Source organism: Macaca mulatta, chromosome 7 (genome assembly GCF_049350105.2).
Source record: "Macaca mulatta isolate MMU2019108-1 chromosome 7, T2T-MMU8v2.0, whole genome shotgun sequence".
NCBI lineage: Eukaryota > Metazoa > Chordata > Mammalia > Primates > Cercopithecidae > Macaca > Macaca mulatta.
This window is the reverse complement of record NC_133412.1, coordinates 133240466-133260495: the sequence shown is the minus strand read 5'-3', so window position 1 is coordinate 133260495 and position 20030 is coordinate 133240466. Positions and strand designations below refer to the sequence as shown.

At 36.0% G+C, this 20030-nt stretch overlaps 1 protein-coding gene across 7 annotated transcripts in view; it reads right to left on the bottom strand.

Moving 5' to 3' along the window:
* Nucleotides 1–466: 466 nt before the first annotated feature.
* The window catches only part of PCNX4 (pecanex 4), a 43905-nt gene continuing 24341 nt past the window's right edge, over nucleotides 467–20030 (bottom strand). For 5 of the 7 annotated variants that reach the window (XM_077941076.1, XM_015143810.3, XM_001095482.5 and 2 more), the window contains 7 exons: nucleotides 19914–20014; nucleotides 19673–19792; nucleotides 17030–17393; nucleotides 14289–14392; nucleotides 10370–11400; nucleotides 9805–9991; nucleotides 467–1276 (listed from right to left, as the gene is read on the bottom strand). In XM_077941076.1, coding sequence (XP_077797202.1) covers nucleotides 1025–1276; nucleotides 9805–9991; nucleotides 10370–11400; nucleotides 14289–14392; nucleotides 17030–17393; nucleotides 19673–19792; nucleotides 19914–20014 — 2159 coding nt within the window. In that variant the 3' untranslated portion in view covers nucleotides 467–1024. Of the gene's footprint in view, nucleotides 1277–1456; nucleotides 1590–9804; nucleotides 9992–10369; nucleotides 11401–14288; nucleotides 14393–17029; nucleotides 17394–19672; nucleotides 19793–19913; nucleotides 20015–20030 lie in introns of all 7 variants that reach the window. The other 2 variants (XR_013396288.1, XR_013396289.1) reach the window with 1 other exon arrangement.

The window sequence follows — 20030 nt, the reverse complement described above, 5'->3', positions numbered from 1 at the left end:
TGGAATATTAATAGCAGCTTAACTGGTACATTTCATATAATTTGAATGATTTCTAAAGAGAATATATTATTATAAATCTAGGGGGCTCCTACCGATTTCATTGGAAATTAAGTAAGAAGTAGAGGAAACTGATCTCTCAACTGATGTGGATTCATTGTTAATCCCCCTTACATGTATCTGTAAAACGTTCCTAAGCAAGAAGAGAATGAAAGTAAAATTCAGATCATATTATAAAAATTTTCTTCCCATCTCCTCTTTAGTTCATATACCTTAAGACATTAGTAACTGGTAGTCCTGTTGAGTGAATCGTTTTTCAGAAGCAGTAAATTCATTTGAAAGAAATATATAATGAGTCAGATCTATGCTTTAGTAGTCATATGCAGATTACCCTAACATTGCTCTTCCTGTGAATATTCACATGATGAATGGGATGAACCCTGCTTCTTTCACATATATCAAAAGGATATTTGAAAAGGAAAGAAAATATTTTATTAAAAGTTTTTTAAAGTTTGTGAATTGAAGTCTATGAAAACAAACTATATCAAAACATTCAGATAATATTAGGTGTTAAAACAGCACATCTGAAAATACTATAAATTATATTAACCTTCAACAGGATCCATTATCACTACTTAGAACACTGATATGTCTATCTTAAGTATGTAAAAATTACATAGCTGTTAACTTTATATGGCAATTCACCTATTACACATTTAAGAAAGCATTACAAAATTCATTATATAATAATTACACAAAAGTTTTCTCATATTTACCAAAGTCTACTAAAGTCCAGAGGGCACAAGTATTGGCCAAATAGTTCTAACTTTCACATTAGACAAAAAGATGTTTTTGTTGTTTTTTAAAACCATTAAGATGGCTAAGAGAACCAATTTTATGGAGCTTAGCTGTTCTCAGGCATCTGAATGAGGGTGGGGAGAAGTCCTGAAGTTACAAGAATCAGTTACTTTTTTAAGATGAAAAAATAAAAACATTGCATTTGATGACATTACAGTCAAAATGAGCTCTAATACAAATGTATATAGAGAGGTTTTGAAGAATAAATCGGATACCCCAGGGGAGGATCTGCTGCTTGTACCGTAAGATTTCTTAAAAGTAGTGGATGAGCTTGTATACTATAACGTTCTTCATCATCGTTTGTGGCATAAAGTAATTCCCACGAAAGATTGGCCCACTGACCTCTAACAGCTTCAGCATTCAACTTTCCCACTTGGATCAATAATTCTTGAAGGCTAAGTACTCTTCCAGTGTAAATTCCCTTTACAGTAAAAATGGTAGGAGGAGAAAAAGAAAAGAGATTACATTTAGGTCTTCATATTTTATTTATAAACTTATAGAAAAATTGCATTGTAATTAAGCAAACTTTTCCCAAGTTCAAAAAACAGAAAGTTTTAAAAATGTACACAATGAGTTGCTTGTATTCAGAATCAAGAATTACCTCTACTTCCTTTGTTCTTTAATAAAAGAAAGTTTCCTGGCAGCCATCTCAATCACCATTAGGCAAAATCTTAGTCACTTCTCTCTGTCTTCCTTCTCTGATCTGTTGCCTCAGCGACGCATAGTCATAAATACTATTTGGTGGTGAATGATACAATAGGCTCTTTTTAAAGAAACAGCTTTGTTGAGATATAATTCACATTCCATACAATCTATTTATTTACTGTACGCAATTCAATGGTTTTTATTATAGTCGCAGATACGTGCAACCATTACCACAGTTAAGTTTTAAAATACCATAACCTCAAGAAGTATCCTTGTGCTCTTTAGTTATCACCATCCTATCTCCTCATTGACCCTTCCCTAAGTAACCACTAACATATTTTCTATCTTTATAGACTTGCCTCTTCTGTAAATTTCACTTGTATGTGGTCTTTTGTGACCGATTTCTTTCACTTAGCATATTTTCAAGGTTCATCTATGTTGTACATGTATCAGTACCTTATTCCTTTTTATGGCAGAATAATATTCCATCATATGGATATACTAAAATTTGTTTTCAGCAATTGATGTACAGTTGGTTTCCACCTTATAGCAATTAAGAATAATGTTGCTATAAACATTCATGTACAAGGTTTCATGTGGATTTATGTTCTTATTTCTCTTAGGTATATATACTTAGGGATAGAACTGCTAGGTCGTATGTTAACTCTATGCTTAACTATTTGAGAAACTGCCAGAATGTTTTCCAAAGTGGCTGTACCATTTTACATTCCCAAGAGCAGAAGAGGGTTCCAATTTCTCCGCATCTTGTTAACACTTATTTTCAGACCTTTTGATTTTAGCCATCCCATATGTGTGAAGTGTTATTTTATTGTAGTTTTGATTTGCACTTCCCTGATGACTAATTATACGGAGCACTTCTCATGAACTTACTGGCAAATTGTACATCCTCTTTAAAGAAATGTCTATATAGATCCTTTGTCCACATTAAAATCTATTTACCTTTTTATTATAGAGTTGTAAGAGTTCTTTTATATATTCTAGTAACAGTCCCTTAACAGATAAGTGCAAATATTTTTCCCATTCTGTGAGTTGTCTACTTTTTTGATGGTGTGCTTTGAGGAACAAAAGTTTTTACTTTTGATGAAGTCATATTTATCTATTTTTCTTTTGTTTCTCATGCTTTTGGTGTCATATCTAAGAATCTATTGCCAAGTTTAAGGTCATGAAGATTTACCCTTATGTTTCCTTCTAACATTTTTATGGCTCTTATGTTTAGGTCTTTGATGTATTTTGGAGTTATTTTAAAAATATGGTATATAAAGTAAGGTCTGTAGTGGGTTGAATAGCATCTCTTTGAAGTTACCTGTGAATGTGACCTTATTTGGAATGGGTACTTTGCAGATGTAATTAAAAATTTAGAGATGAGATCATCCTGGATTTAGGTGGCTCTTAAAGCCAGTGACTGACATCCTTATAAAAGAAAGTAGTAGGAAAATTAACAGAAGAGTATAGACAATAAGGCCACGTAAATATGGAGATAGAGACCGGAGTTACTCAGCCATAGCCAAGGAATGTTAAGGGCCACCAGAAGCTAGAAGAGGCCGGGAAAGATTCTTTCCTAGAGCCGTTAGAGGAAGCGTGGCTCTACTGGCACCTTGACTTCAGCCTTCTAACCTTTAAAACTATGATGACAGAATACATTTCCATTTTTTAAAAAGTCACCCAGTTTGTGGTAATTGCTACAACAGCCCTGGGAAACTAATACTAGTAATCCAACATTATTCTTTTGAATGTTGCTACCAAAAGATGATTTCCCCAGTGAATGGTCTTGGCATCCTTGTTGAAAATTAGTTGGCTAAAGACCCATGGATTTATTTCTGGATCCTCAATTCAATTCCACTGATTTATATGTCTATCATTATGCCCGTACCATACTGTTTTGATTATTGTTTCATATACGTTTTGAAACTTGGAAGTATGAGTCGGCCAATTTTCTTTTTCAAGATTGTTCTGGCTATTCAGGGTCTCTTGAAATTCCATATTAATTTTAGAAAATCAGCTTGTTCAATTTCCACAAAGAAGCCAACTGGAATTCTGAAAAGGACTGTGCTAATCTGTAGATAAATTTGGAGAGTATTGCCATCTTAACAATGTTATCTTGATTTATGAACACTAGATGTTTATTTAGATATTTAACTTTCTCTTTTAACAATGTTTTGTAGTTTTCAGAGTATAAGCTCTGTACTACTACTGTTCCATTTTCCCTAAGTATTTTATTATTTTTGATGTTATTTTAAGTGGGATTTCCTTAACTTCATTTTTGGTTTGTTCGTTGCTAGTGTATAGAAATCCACCAGATTTTTTAATGTTGATCTTATATCTTGCAACCATCCTGAATTTGTTAATCAGTTCTAAGCTTTTTAGTTGATTCCTTAGATATTCTATACATCATCAAGATCATGTCATCTGTGAATAGAGATCATTTTACTTCTTCCTAATCTGAATGCCTTTTCTTTTTCTTGCCTAATTACTCTGGTGTCTTAGCTTAGGCTGCTATAACTAAATACCATAGACTAGGTGACTTAAAGAAGAGACATTTATTTCTCATGGTTCTGGAGGCTGGGAAGTCCAAGATCGGGGTGGTTTCATGTCTGGGTTCTGATGAGGGCTATCCTCCTGGCTCATGGATAGCCATCTTCTTATTCTGCTCTATGGCAAAAAGACAGGAAGCTGTGGGTGTCTCTTCGTCTTCCTATAAGGGTACTAATCCCATCACAAGGCTCCATGCTCATGATCTCATCTAACCATAATTACCTCCCAAAGGCCCCACCTCCTACTACCATCACATTGGTGGTTAGGCTTCAACATGTACATATGGGGTGTAAACATTCAGTCCATACCACCTGGCTAGAAGTTCTAGTACAATGGTTAATAAAAGTGGTAAGAGTAGACATTCTTGTCTTCTTGATCTTAGGGGTAAGCATCCAATCTTTCACCAATAATTATGATGTTCACTGTGAGTTTTTCATAGATGTTCAGGTTGAAGAAGTTCCCTTCTTTCCTAGTTTGTTTTTACTATGAAAGGGTGAGGGATTTTGTTAGTTTTTTTATATCTACTGAGATGATCATATGGTTTGTGTCTTTTATTTATATATTTTATATATTACATATTTATATTAATAAAATATTATATAGTTTATATATCATAGTGCTTCCCGTGCTCAAGCAATCTTCCCACCTCAGCCTCCAGAGTAGCTGGGACTACAGGAACACACCACCATGTATGGATAATTTTGTTTATTTTTTTTTAGAGACAAGGTCTCACTGTGTTGCCCAGGCTGGTCTTGAACTCCTGGACTTAAGTGATTCACGTGTCTTGGCCTCCGAAAGTGCTGGGATTACAAGCATTTTCTTAAATCCAGTCTGATAATCTCTGCCTTTCATCTGGATTATTTAATCCATTCCCATTAATTTTATTACTGAAATAGCTGAATTTTGTCTGTCATTTTCCTTTCTGTTTTGTCTCATATCTTTTTTTTTCCTTTTTTTTTTGAGATAGAGTCTCACTCTGTCGCCCAGGCTGGAGTGCAGTGGCGCGATCTCGGCTCACTGCAAGCTCCGCCTCCCAGGTTTACACCATTCTCCTGCCTCAGCCTCCCGTCTCATATCTTTTTTATCCCTCTATTCTTTCTTGCCTTTCTCTTGTCAAGAAAGTGACTATTTTGTAATATGCCATTTAAATTTCTTTAATGACGGTTTTCACTTTTTTCCTCAGTTATTTCCTCAGTGGTTGACTAAAGCTTACTATCTCTGTGTTACAAGAGTCAGTCTTAGATTTATACTAATTGTGGTGAAGCAGAAATATTACAAAGTTCTAGTCCCTTTTCTTCCCTTCTGTGGTACTATTATACATATCACATTACAAACGTTACAAATCCAACAGTACATTGTTTTAATTATCACTTTATATAATTTTATGCCTTTAAAAGAAGGTAAGAGAAAAGGGAGCAAGTATGCATTTATTGTGTTATATTAATTATTTTTATTTTTTTAGAGACAGGGTCTTGCTCCATCACCTAGGATAGAGTGCAGTGGTGCAATCATAGCTCACTATAACCTGAACACCTGGCTCAAGTAATCCTCCCACCTCAGCCTCTCAAGTGGTAGCTAGGACTACAAATGCACACCACCATACCTGGCTAATTTTATTTTTTGTAGAGATAGGATTTGCTATGTTGGCCAGGCTGGTCTCAAACACCTGGTCTCAAAGCAATCCTCCTGCCTTGGCCTCCCAACTTGCTGGGATTGTAGTCCTAAATTACCATGCCCAGCATTGTTATGTTACTTTTTTTTTTTTTTTTTTTTTGAGATGGAGTCTGGCACTGTGGCCCAGGCTGGAGTGCAGTGGCCGGATCTCAGCTCACTGCAAGCTCTACCTCCCGGGTTTGCGCCATTCTCCTGCCTCAGCCTCCCGAGTAGCTGGGACTACAGGTGCCCGCCACCTTGCCTGGCTATTTTTTTGTATTTTTTAGTAGAGACGGGGTTTCACTGTGTTAGCCAGGATGGTCTCGATCTCCTGACCTCGTGATCCACCCGTCTCGGCCTCCCAAAGTGCTGGGATTACAGGCTTGAGCCACCATGCCCGGCACCCTTTTTTTTTTTGAGATGGAGTCTCACTCTTGTTGCCCAGGCTGGAGTGCAGTGGTGTGATCTCGGCTCACTGCAACCTCCGCCTCCTGGGTTCAAGTGATTCTCCTGCTTTAGCCTCCCAAGTAGCTGGGATTACAGGTGCCCAAGTAGCTGGGATTACAGGCACCCACCACCACACCCAGCTAATTTTTTTGTAGTTTTAGCGGAGACAGGGTTTCACCATGTTGGCCAGGCTGGTCTCGAACTCCTGACCTCAGATGATCCGCCTGCTTCAGCCTCCCAAAATGCTGGGATTACAGGCGTGAACCACTGCACCCAGCCTTATGTTACCCTTTATAAAAATGCTATTTCTCTATCTTCCTGTAGATTCAAGAATCCAGAAACGAATCATCTGGATTCACTTCCTTTATCCAGTACAGCTTTGCCCCTAACTGGCTTCCTCTGTGCAATTATTAGCAAATTACATTCCTATATATTACAGGCCCAATAATACATGAATACATTTTATAGAATTGCTTTTCAACTCAGTTAAGAGAAGAAATATGCCTTTTTACTCTTTTTTATCATTACACAGTTACTTTTATTGGTGCTCTTTGTTTTTGTGTGTGAATCTGAATTATTGTCTGTGGTCACTTACTTTCAGTCTGAAGAACTCTAGTGTTTCTTGTAAGGCGGGTCTGGTAGCAACAAATTCTGTTTTTGTTTATCTGGAATTTCTTTATTTTGCTTTCATTTTTGAAAGATCCCTTTGTCAGATACAGGGTCCTTGGTTAAGCTTTCTGTTTTGGGGTTAAGGGGGCACTTTGACTATGTCATTCCATGCTTCTGGCCTCCATTGTTTCTGATGACAAATCAGTTGTTAATTTTATATGACTTTCCTTAAAATGTACAAATAGTTTTTACTTGGTGCTTTCAAGGTTTTCTCCTGGTCTTTGGATTTCCACATTTTTACCATGATGTTATTTGCCTGCGGATCTCTTTGCATTTATTATAAAGTTCACTGAAGTTCCTGGATGTGTAGATTAATGTTTTACAATAAATTTAAGAAGTTTCAGCCATTACTTCACGAAATAATTTTTTTATCCCTTCTCTCTCCTTCTGGTATTAAGTATATGTTGGAGCAGTTAATGGTGTCCTACATTTCTCTGAAGCTCTCTTTCTTTTTATTCATTCTTTTCTCTTCTTTGGATTGCATAATCTCTATTGATCTAGAATCTTCAAGTTCATTAATTATTTCTTCTGCCAGTTCAAATCTATTGTTGAGCCCCTCTAGTGAATTTTTCATTTGGTTCTTTTTTATAATTTCTATCTCTACATACATTCTCTATTTGATGTGAGATTGTCACCATACTGTCCTTTATATCTTCAACCATGGTTTCTTTTGGTTCTCTGGATATATTTATAATGACTACTATGAAATCTTTATTAAATCTGACATCTCTTCCCTCTTACAGGCAAGCCCGGTTGTCTACTTTTTCCCCCTGGTATATGGGTTAGATTTTCCCATTTCTTTGCATATCTCAACTTTTTGTTGAAAATCAGATATTGCAGGTAACACTGTAGAAATTCTGGGTGCTGGTCCTCTTCATTCCTAACTCCAGGGCTTGTTATTATCATGTACTTGTTTAGTGATTGGCTGGCTTACTGTAGTGAAGTCAATCCCTGTCTGCTCCCTACCATTCCCCGCCCAGTTTGAAGTCTCAGATACGGCCTCTCATAGAGTACAGTCAAACTGAATGCATACAATTACCTTGGGATGGTTTTGGCAGGGTTATCTTGTCTGTTAAGTGTTCATACCCAGCTATTAAGCTCCACTGATTGCCAGCTGGTTACTCTGCTTTCAACAAAGACCTGAGGCATACATTGCTCCACAGACTGATCCAATTAAATGTGAACTCCTTCAAAGGAATAGCTTTTCATGTGTTTGATCCCAGGAAGGCTCTTTGCTGTTTCTTCCCCTGAAAAAAATCTAGCCAGTTTACCGTTTAGCTTAATGAACCTACCAGTCTCCTAGAAATTAGTTCTCACCACAACCTCCATCGTTTATGTTGTTTTCTTTTTTTGACACTATCATAAAACAGGAAGTCCTCCACTGTTTTTAAGAACATTTTGGGCTTCAATGTGTCTACACTCTGTTGCAGATAAATCAGTTCCTCTGGGAAGAAGAGATTCAGAGCTTTTGTTGCTGTTAGTAATAATTTGCTTCTTCCACTGGGCAAAGTCTCTGAGCCAGAGTTCTGGGCGATAGCATGCTTCTCTCTTGAGTGACCCTTCTGCTTTAGGAGATAAGCACTTGGTGGAGGGAAGGAGTAGCCTCAGGTCTTTCCAGCTTGCCTCTCCCAGCATAGGACCTCCACATTATGAGTGGGCAAGAGTGAGCAAGGCCCCAGTATTTTCAGTGGCACCACACCCAAGATAAAGTCTCCATCCCATAAGTGCAGTGGGCCAGAAGGGAATCTTTGCTTGGACTTCACATGCCTGGAATGTAGCCTCAGCAACAGGTAGCTGCGACAGGATTAAAAATGTTGAACTCCTGCCCTTCCTAGGAAAACAGTCCTCCTGGGAGTTGACAGAGAAGAGAGCCTATGTTCTGGGTTGTACCAGTCTGAGGGGAGGTTCCATCTTGCTGAGGTTCAGGTAGGGTAGGTTTTGGTTCAAATACTGCAGTCTCTTACTATTCTCACTGGGTTTTAGCAGATTTTTAAAAATAAATTTATGTTCATTTGCTGTATGCCCTTAGGAGACTTTCTAAGACTTTAAGTGGTTATTTTAAAAAAATATAATTTTCATCAGTTTCACTGGGGAGTGCACTTGCAGAGCTCCTCAAACCATAATGCCAGACAGACAAAACCACGATAAGCTCGTAACATTGAATCTTTCATATTGTGTAGACTTGATGACATTTTAAATGTGATAAGAACAAGTACTAAATCTTAAAGAGTCATCCCCTATTTTAAGTCTCTGGATTTTCACAGGTTAGGTTTGCTTCAATACAGTATAAATGTCAGCAAAATACTTTGCCACTTACAAATAACTTTTTCTTTTTTTTTTTTTTTTTTTTTTGAGACGGAGTCTCGCTCTGTCGCCCAGGCTGGAGTGCAGTGGCCGGATCTCAGCTCACTGCAAGCTCCGCCTCCCGGGTTCGGGCCATTCTCCTGTCTCAGCCTCCTGAGTAGCTGGGACTACAGGCGCCCGCCACCTCGCCCGGCTAGTTTTTTGTATTTTTTAGTAGAGACGGGGTTTCACCATGTTAGCCAGGATGGTCTCGATCTCCTGACCTAGTGATCCGCCCGTCTCGGCCTCTCAAAGTGCTGGGATTACAGGCTTGAGCCACCGCGCCCGGCCACAAATAACTTTTTCTAAGAGTCAAATCCAAGTGATAATTCATACATTGAACATAGGAATACAATCCATTTAGTCAAATATGTTATAGCATACTACACATACTTGGCTCTCTTATAGGTCAGGTATTGCACTATGGCTACACATTTTTAATTGGCTCCTCTTCAGTTGGCAAAGGAGAGAAATCAGCTAGAGTTCGTCTAGCTTCGCCATAAAGTCATGATTATAAATGCCTTAAAACTGTATCACAACTATAATGTTATATCATTTATCACTTAGTTCAAATACTTTATAACTGACATCCATTCTCTAAGGTTAGTATATATATGCTTAAAAATTTTTTAACCTTACCATATTAGAATCATACCCCAGAGAAAACAAGTATGGCTTTTCTTGTAAAATTGCTTCCTTCCACTTTTCATCAGATACCAAACCAATGTACCAGTCACATTCATATTCTTCAAGGTACTTAATCAGTTCTCTGAAGTCTTCTATTGGACCTAAACTTGCTTTATCAATCATTAGTTTCAGAGTATACCTAAAAAATGGAGAACCGAAGAATTTTAGAATATTTGTTGTCAACTTTATGGATCAAATAGATTTTGTTAAATCAATATTTTAAGACATTGAACTGAAATCGTATCTATCTCAGCTAAAAAGTGGAGGGAGAAATGATGCAGTTAAGGTGAAGAAATCAGTAAGCCATAAAAAAAATAGATTTTCCATATTAACAAAACCAAAGGAAGCACAAATTAAAGCGTACTCTTGATATAATCACACTACACATGAAACTTTTTTTCATTTTGAAGAAAGTAAATTTTAAAAAACTAGAAACAACTGTCTTCTTGTACGTGATTTAGAAAAATCAATATTTTTCCACCAATGTTATATCTTACATATGATCTAAATGGATTACCTGAATGCTTTCAGTGCTAGTTGAAACAGCTCTGGCTTTTCTGTGAGCCAGTCCAAAGCAACAGACCAAGGCAAAACACCACTGTAAACCCTCAATATATGACCAGGACTAGGAGCCATATTGTCTATTCCAAAAAAACTAAAATAACAAGTCATTACTGTATGAACATAAAAGTCTTTTAAAACTTTGTCGTTGGCAATTTCTTCCAATACATTTGAGGCCTTTTCTTCTGAATGAAAACATTCCAATTGCCTTAAAACAAATTGGTACCAGTCTTCTGGAAATAACGAGCTCAACTCCTTCATTTTGGAATTGGGCATACAGCTAGTCCTCCACTCTGCAGGTAAGCATACTAAGTGAGAATGTGAACAACTGAATTCCATGAGAGGAATATATGGCATGTCCTCTTGTTTTCCTTTGTCAACAGCAGGGTATCCTAATAGAACTGCTTTGTAAAGATCGTTTTCAGGAACAGTGCCTGTAGAATGATCACCAACCCTCTGTGATTCTACTGATCCTGGAATAAATGAGTTTGTACCTGGCAAATCTTTCAACTGTTTTTCTTCTATTACTTTTTTGATAGTTGGCTCATCATCAAAAATATTGTCATCAGACCAGTCATCAAAAGTTTCTGAATTTAAACTATCTATGTCTTCTGGGGATTTGGGAGGTGGTGAAGTGTTCGAAGCAGGCAAGATTAGAGGTGCTTTCCCTTTATTTTCAGTGTTGTGAACATTCTCTTTCATGCCAGGCCTTTTGGAGCAGTATTGAACAAGTATCCACACGAGTACTTTAACGAGGTCACCTTTAAATTCTTTTAAGTTTTCATGAGAATCAATTATGCCTGATAGAACATTCCTGGCATCAGAATACAATTTCACAGGCAAAACAGTACAGGGTGTCAAGACATTTCCAAAGTGTTCATTAAGGGAACATACTCCTGTGTATTCTTGCTCAAAAGCATCTTCAAAAACTTCATCAACTCTGCGAGCTTCTGCAGTATGACAGGATGTTTCCTGCAATTCTAACCCCTAAAGAAGAAATAAAAAATACTTAAGTTTATAATCATTTATTACATAGAATACAGCAACTAGTCTTGAAAATGCCCATAGATTCTCATCACAAAAATATGGAAAGTGACAAAAACAATTTCTTTAACTCAAGAGCAACATCCTGACTTAAAGTTAACGGCACTTAACACATTTGATTCTGGATAGGATTAAAAATAATGCTACCATTTTTTTGAAAATATTATGGAAATTCTACTAGAAATTGGGCAAATTTATTAGGTATGAATATAATTTTAAAAGACTATATCCATAGTTAAGAGTGAGCCACACAGTAAAAACTTTCAAATTATAATCCTGGAGGAGAAAAAAGCAAAATTAGAATTCTACAGTATATACAGTATATACAGTAGTATTATATCCTTTCCATCCCACTTTATGAGACTAACAGCATTATTCAATGTATGGATGTGCCAGAATTTATCATTCTCCTGTTCCAGATTTCTAACATCATAATGCAGATTTACTTCTTTGATTACTTTGGTTACTGCTATGTCAGTAGTGCCTAAACCAGTATCTGGTACACAGTGGGTATGCAACAAATATATGCTGAGTGAATGAATATTATCAATATATCCTTACATAAATTTTAAACACATTTTGATTACCTCCTTAGAAGGAATCACTTGAAAAGGATGTATCAGGTCACTATTTACTATTATAATTGCTATTGCTAATTTATATATTTTTACAAAGCTGTCAGTGCCTTCAGAACTTGTTTTTAAGTCACAGCTCTACCAGGTGGCTGGCACACAACTTGAGCAGGTCACCTACCCTCTGTGAGATTCCTTTTTCCTCTGTTTCAAAGGAAAATAATCCTAGTGTATATGGTTGTGACGGTTGCATGCTTTGTAAATTTTAAAGTATTAATTGTTAATAGATGGCATGGCCTAACCCAGCTTGCATCAAAAAAAGACAGAAAAAAAGAGTACCATCAAAAAGTATATTTTTAAACCACATATGTCACAGAGCACAAAGGATCAATCAACATTATTAGGTATTATTAAACCATATCATTTTTAAATAGAATAAAAATAAGTAATCAAAATGTCCTCAATATTTTTTGTCTTCTCGTATGGGTTAGACTAGAACAGAGGTTCTCAATCTGTAGGTGAGTCAGCATCACTTGAGAGTGCTCTTTGAAATACAGATTGCTGAGCCCACTCCCAAAGTTTCTAACTTAGCAAGTTCAGGGTAGGGCTCAAGAATTTCCACTTCTAACAAGTTCTCAGGAAGTATTACTAATACTAGTCTGGGCACTGCATTTTGAAAATCACTGGACTAGAGAGACAGCTTTTTAGTCACTAGTGATTTTATCCAATCTGTGCTAGTACAAGAAATTAACTTATAATTCATTAAAAAAATTTTTTTTTTGTTAAAGGCCTATTGTGTGCCAGGCACTGTTTTGGGGGCTTAGGATGTATTCCTGAATAAAAACAAGAGATCCCTGTGCTTGTGATACTTATAAAGTGAGGGACATGGGTAATCAACAGTAAAACTAATAAGTAAATTATATAGTTTGTGAGAAGGTATAAGTACTATAAAAATAAGGAAAAAGTAAAGCAAGGCAAGGGGGATTGGGAGTGCTGGGATAAGAGTGGGAGTGTAATTTTAAATATGATGGCCATAGGAGAGGTCACTGAGGAGGTGACATTTGAGCAAAAACCTGAAAGTGGTGAGGGAGGGAGTTAGATGATTATCTGAAAGCAGAGTGTTTCAGGCAGAGGGAATAGCCAGTAGGCTGGAATAGAGTGAGAGGGTTAAAGTAATAGAGAAGGCCAAAGAGGGAATAGGAAGTCTGGCCATTTAGAGCCTGGCTTTTACTCTGAATGAAAGAAGAGATCCACTGCAAGGTTTTGAGTACAGAAGTGACATGGTTTGACTTAGATTTTAAAGATCATTCTGGTTGACAGTATACTGTAGGGGCACACAGGTGGAAGCAGGACAACCAATTAGGAGGTTATTTCAATTATCCAGGTAAGGGATCAAGGTGGCTGGGACCAAGGTGGTAAAAAGAGATGGGATACAGAATATGGTTTAAAGGCGGAGCCCACAGGATTTCTTGTTGGACTGGGTGTGGAAGTATACAAGTAAAAAAGGAGTCAAACACGACTCTAGTATTTTTGGCCTGAACAACCAGAAGGACAGAGTTGTCATCAAGGACTGCTAGGCTCTGGGACACACTGGTGTTAAAAGGTCAAAGAAAAGAGAAGGAATCACAAAGTAGAGAAGTAACCCACGAAACAAGTGAAGAGAAAAGAACAGCTGTGTAAAATGCTGCTGATGGTTCAAATAAGACTCGTTCTGAGAGTTGATCACTGGAGTTAGCAATGTGCCAGTCACTAGCGACCTTGACAAGAGCAGGTCGGGTGGAGTAGCAGGGTCAAAAACCTACAGTAAGTTGAAGACAGAATGGAAGACATTAAATTGGAGATACAACTATAAACAGCTCTAATAAGGCCATTTGCTCTTCAAGGAAGGAGAGAAATATAGTATAGCAGGTAGGGGCAGTAGGATTAGAATATAGTTTTTATTGAGAATGCTTAAATGGTAATAGGAGTTAAAAAACGTTACTGATTCACACTTTTGAGATGCTCAGCTAGAGAGAGGTAACAAGAATAGGACCGGAAGGAATGGAAGCAGGTATATTTTGTTATCATGCTCTATTATACAATTAACAGTCCACCCATCAACATATGCTTATTGAAATATACTTTAAAAATCCCTAGGTGTTTTCACAGGTAATTGAAAAGATATTCTTCTTTGAAACTGAGTGTTTGATGTGAACATAACAAGTAAAATTTTACACATGAACTATAAAAATACTAGAGATGTTTTAAATGCACACTGACCTTAATGTTAATACAGCAGTAAGTATAGCCACATTCCAGAATCATTATCCATATTAAACGATCCTGAAAACGGCCCAAGTAATGAGATCCAGGTAGGAGGAGACCTACAACAAATTAGAAAAAAAAGAAAATCATTTTTCAAGCTTCTTTTATTTTTGCCATGTGAATCTTCAAAACTGAAAAGACATCTAGAACTGATTCACAACTCCTACCCTATCATTAGGTCATGAACAGAAATAACTACTCACTGCGTATCAAGAGGCATTAAATTAACTCTTTACAAGAGCAGCTGGAACAGACAATCTGCAGGTGATAATACATAAAAATTCAAGGATTTTCCAGAAAAACAAATTAGAAGTTGTTGTATAAAATCTTAAATACATGTCAATTATATTAGGAAAAGTATTGAGTTTATAAAAGTCAGCTTGACAGTCATGACTTAAAATATCTTTGACATTTTTATATACATGCATATGAACATATAAAAGTGTTTTATGGTTTAAAAAATGTACATAAAATGCTACCACACTGTATACTTTTTAAATTTAGTTTTTCTCTTTTATTAATGAAATTCGCCCACATCTATGGCAAACAGCTAAAATTTATTATAACTGCTGTCGAAAATACACTGTATCAATTTAATTGAATTTGAGTATTCATTTCCTCATTGATAAACTTTTCAGATGTTTCCAACTTTTCACTATTGTAAGTAATGTTGCAGAAATTATCTTTGTGCAAGTCTGCTTGTACAACATGTGGTTCAGAACAGTGTTAACATACCAGAACCGACTGCTATTCTTCAAAAGGTCTGCTTATATGGTTGGTCCTTGCCTGGCATCTGGGAACCCCCTACCTGGTAAGAGTCTCCCATTGTGTCTACCTGTACAAACAATACAGTATATACTGAACACCTGCTCTCCTTTTGGGATTCTGGAGTATTGGTATGTGCTAGGCAGACAGTGCCTGCAGGACCAGCCTGCAATAAAAGCCCTGGGCATTGAGTCTCAAATGAGCTTCTCTGGCAGTCAACACACACTTGTTGCCAGGGAATTAAGCACATTCTGTGTGACTCTGTGCAACTCCTGGACACTTGCACCCAGTCTCTTTTACTCCTTGTTATTTTTCCCTTTGAGGATTTTGCTCTGCATCCTTTTGCTGTAATAAATCTTAGCTGTGAGTTCTAGTGAACCGTCAAACCTGGAGTAGTCTTGAGGACCCCCAAAACACATGTACTAGAATTTCCCTAGAACTGGAATCACTAAATCATGGAATCAGAAATGGAATCCCTCAGCCATGGGATATGTACATCTTTATTACAGACTACCATTTAACTCTTCAAAGTGGTTGTAAAAATTTACATTTCCTTCCAGAAAAGTCTGAAAGTTCTTATTCCCCATGCCCTAGCCAATAGTTGGTAGTGTCAAATTGTTTACATTTTTGCCACTCTGATGTATGTGAAATATTATCTCATTGCTTTTTTCCCCACCAGAAAATACTTTATAATACACTTCTTGGTTGAATATAATTGGTTTGATAATAAAGTATAATTTTTATCTAATTACTATTTCTGATGGGAGTTTAACCTCACAGGTGTTTTAAAAAGTAGAATAGCATTACATAATGAAAATTAATTAGCACTGGATAAAAGTATTATAAGTATAGACTATTTTCTATAAGAAAAATGACTATTCATAAAACATTTGTATTACAAAGATAAAATATTTTTCTTCTCATAAATCATCTCACATAATAATTAGAAAAGTTCAACCCCAAGTAAGCATTTTATTAAAACTCTAATCTTAAATTGCTACTCTGACTAGAATGAGTTTGTCAGAAAGTTATCTGTCATTTTAAAAACAAGTTTCAGGGGTTAAAGCACAAGGTAGGAGATGACACACTAGTGTCATCAATTTTATACCTTATCTAAAACCAACCTTGAGAAGTACAATACAGTTAAAATTTATAGTTAGGGTTTGACAAAAGCATTAAAACTCATAAAATTAGTTTACTGTCATCAAAAACCTATTTTCTTGCTAATAACTGCATAGCATTTCATTTTGGGAGGCTACCTTACCTACTGATCACTGACCAAAGTTTTTGTTATCCTGTCCAGTTATCTTGTCAGACTGCTTTAAAGTCTCTATAACTTGTAAAGTATGAATAAAATTCCCTCTGCTCCTCAAGCGGATATTATGTAAAGCTAGTTTTCACTAAACTTTATGAATGTATGCTATTGCATCTACTTGACATGAACTCATTATAAATTCATGGAAAACCTGGGGGAAAGGTGTTTCCATGTTTCAATGATGCAATTGTAATCTGAATTTATTCAAGAAAATGTATTTAAAAAATTATCAAATCACTTTAATAAAAATTTCCCCAAGTATTTTTATTTTGTAACTTAATTTAGATGAAAACAAGGAGCAGGAGATAAACTTCTAATTTCATATTTAGTCCTTCTGCCTACACATCAAATTGTTATGGTTGCTATGCTATCTTATGGTTGGATAAAACTACACATCAAATTGTTATGGTTGCTATGCTATCTTATGGTTGGATAAAACTACACACCAAATTGTTATGGTTGCTATGCTATCTTATGGTTGGATAAAACTACACACCAAATTGTTATGGTTGCTATGCTATCTTATGGTTGGATAAAAAGATTGTTTCCTGTTTGTTATTTTTTTGTACTTTAAATACATCAGTGAGAAATTCTTGAGCACAACTCATTTACTTACCTAAACTTCCAGCTGCCATTGCAGTCTGCAGCACGGCAGTCAACCTGGGCACCATTTGGTAGTAGTACACCGTATCTGCACACACACAGGCTGTGGTGCCCGCTGCTCCTGGCCAACTCTGAATAGGTCGGGGAAACCCCACCAAGAACACAGGAAGGGTGAAAAGGGGGAGTAAGGGAGAAGAGAGTAGTGTAGAAAAAACTATAATGACCAACACGAATGGAGAAAAGATAATGTTGAGTATACATAAAGTGGCAGTAGTTTTTCGACGTTGTTTTTTCTCTGTCCATGATGTCAAAAGTACAGTCACGGCAAACTGCAATTTAGAGATGAACCGAATCAAACGATCACGTATGATACCAACCTGTAGAAACATAAAAATTATTTTTATCTATCCTTAAAAGATTTTTCATGAATTTTCAAGATCATATAAGAAAGACTATACAGTAATTTTATTATTGTCCCAATATTTTTGAAGAAATAGATCTTATTCTTTGATTCTTTGTTAATTTTCTCCAACCTCACAATTAATAAACAAGACTACATTTTAAAGTTTGGACTTTCTTTAAAAAAAAAAAAAAAAAACAGTAACAGTAAAAAGAGCTGGCAGTGTACTAACTATGTTTTAAGGTTGAACCACTGTAGGCCACAAATTAGATAATGCAGAAATTGACAAGTTCCTAGAAAGACACAAATTACTAAAACTGGCTCAAGAAGAAATAAAAAATCTGAATAACCTACAAAAAGTAAAGATATTGAATAAAAACTACCCACAGAGAGAAGCTGAGGCTCAGATGGCTTCAATACAAAATATTACATACCACAAAACATTTCAGATACATATTGAATACTACAGAACACTTACGAATAATCAATACCTATCCTTCACCACCTTCTACCAGAAAATAGAAGAGTATGGAACATGTCCTAACTCATTTCAGGGGATCAGTACTACCCTGACACATAAACCAGGCAATGATATCACAAGGAAAGAAATCTAGATAAACACATCCCTCCTCCCTCCTCAGCCTCCCAAAGTGCTGGGATTAAAGGTGTGATCCACCACGTCCAGCCAGACAAGCATATGTTCTAAGAAATGTGTTTTGCAGTATCTTGAAGTATTAAACATGGAGTTCCTATATGACCAGAAATTCCAATCCTAGGTACATATACCCAAGATAAATGAAAACATATGCTCACAAATAATGAGATTCGTCATTGAGTGAATATTATACAGCGTATATACACAAACCTAGGTGATATAGCCTACTACATACCTAGGCTATATGGTATAACCTATTGCTCATAGACTACAAACCTGTACTAAATGTTACAGTACTGAAAACCGCAGGCAACTGTAACACAATGGTAAGTATTTGTGTATCTAAACATTGAAATTGTACAGTAAAAATACATTATAAAAGATAAAAAATGGTACACTTGAATAGGGCACTTACTATGAATGGGGCTTGCAGCACTAGAAGTTGCTCTAAGTTAGTGAGTGAGTGGTGAATGAATGTGAAGTCCTAGGTCATTACTATACACTACTGTAGATTTTAAAAACACTGTACTCTTAGGTTACTCTAAATTTATTTTAAAAATATTTTTGATTCTTCAATAATAAATTAACCTCAGCTTACCATAACTTTATTTTATAAACTTTTTTACTTTTTGACTCTTTTGTAATGACACTTAGCTTAAAACACATTGTACAGCTACTCAACATTTTTTCTTTATATCCCTATTCTGTAAGCTTTTTTCTATTTTAAAATTTTTAACTTTTAAAATTTTTTTGTCAAAAATGAAGATACAAAAACACACATCAGTCTAGGCTTACAGAGGGTCAGATCATTAATATCACTGTCTTCCACCTCCACATCTTGTTCCACTGGAAAGTCTTCAGGGGCAATAACATACATAGAACTGTCATCTCCTGTGATAACAATGACTTCTTCTGGAATACCTCCTGAAGGACCTGTCTGAGGCTGTTTCACAGTCAACTTTTTTTTTTTTAATACATAGGAATATACTCTAAAATAATGATAAAAAGCACACTAAATACATAAATTGTAGTTGCTTATTGTCAAGTATTACATGCTGTACACAACTGTATATGCTATACTTTTATATGACTGGCAGCCTAGTAGGTTTGTTTACACCAGCATCACCACAAACATGTGAGTAATGAGCTACCCTACAAGGGCTATGCCACTAGGTGATAGGAATTTTTCATCTCCATTATAATCTTATCAAACCACCGTTGTATACGTGGTCTGTCATTGACCAAAACGTCCTTATGCAGTGCATGACTGCACTGATACATGCTATAACATGAATGAACCTTGAAAACATAAAAGTGAAAGAAGCCAGATGCAAAAGATCACATGCTGCAGAATTCCATTCATGGGAAATATCTAAAATATGCAAATCCATAAAGACAGAAAGTAGATTAGTAGATTCTGGGAGTAGGCGAGATGGAGAGGGGAGATGGGAAATAACAGTTGAGGTTTCTTTTTGGGATGTTGAAAATGTTCTAAAATTAGATTGCAGCAATGACTACAAAACTGTATATACACCACTAAATGGATAAATATTACAGTATGTAAAAGATACTTCAGTAAAGCTGTTAAAAGACACATTTACCAGTAAGAGTCTGATTCCTGTATCCAGGTTTCTGTTCCACCATATGTCTGTATTGGAGATCAAATGTACTGTTGATACAATGACTGTCTCCAATAAAGCATTTTCTGTATTCTGCCATACCTGCAGTATACAAATTATTCATTTTTATCAGGTAGAATTAGATAATCTAAGCAAACTATTAAACAAAATTACAATAAAACTTAGCAATAGGAAAATACTATTAAACACATATTAGGATTACCATTCTAAAGGCTCTTGTGAATCCAATAGAGACAGACACTGAGTGGAGCCCTTGTAAGGAACTGTCCAATGAGAGAAATGCTATCATGGCAAAAGGTGATACTAAAACAAAACAAAG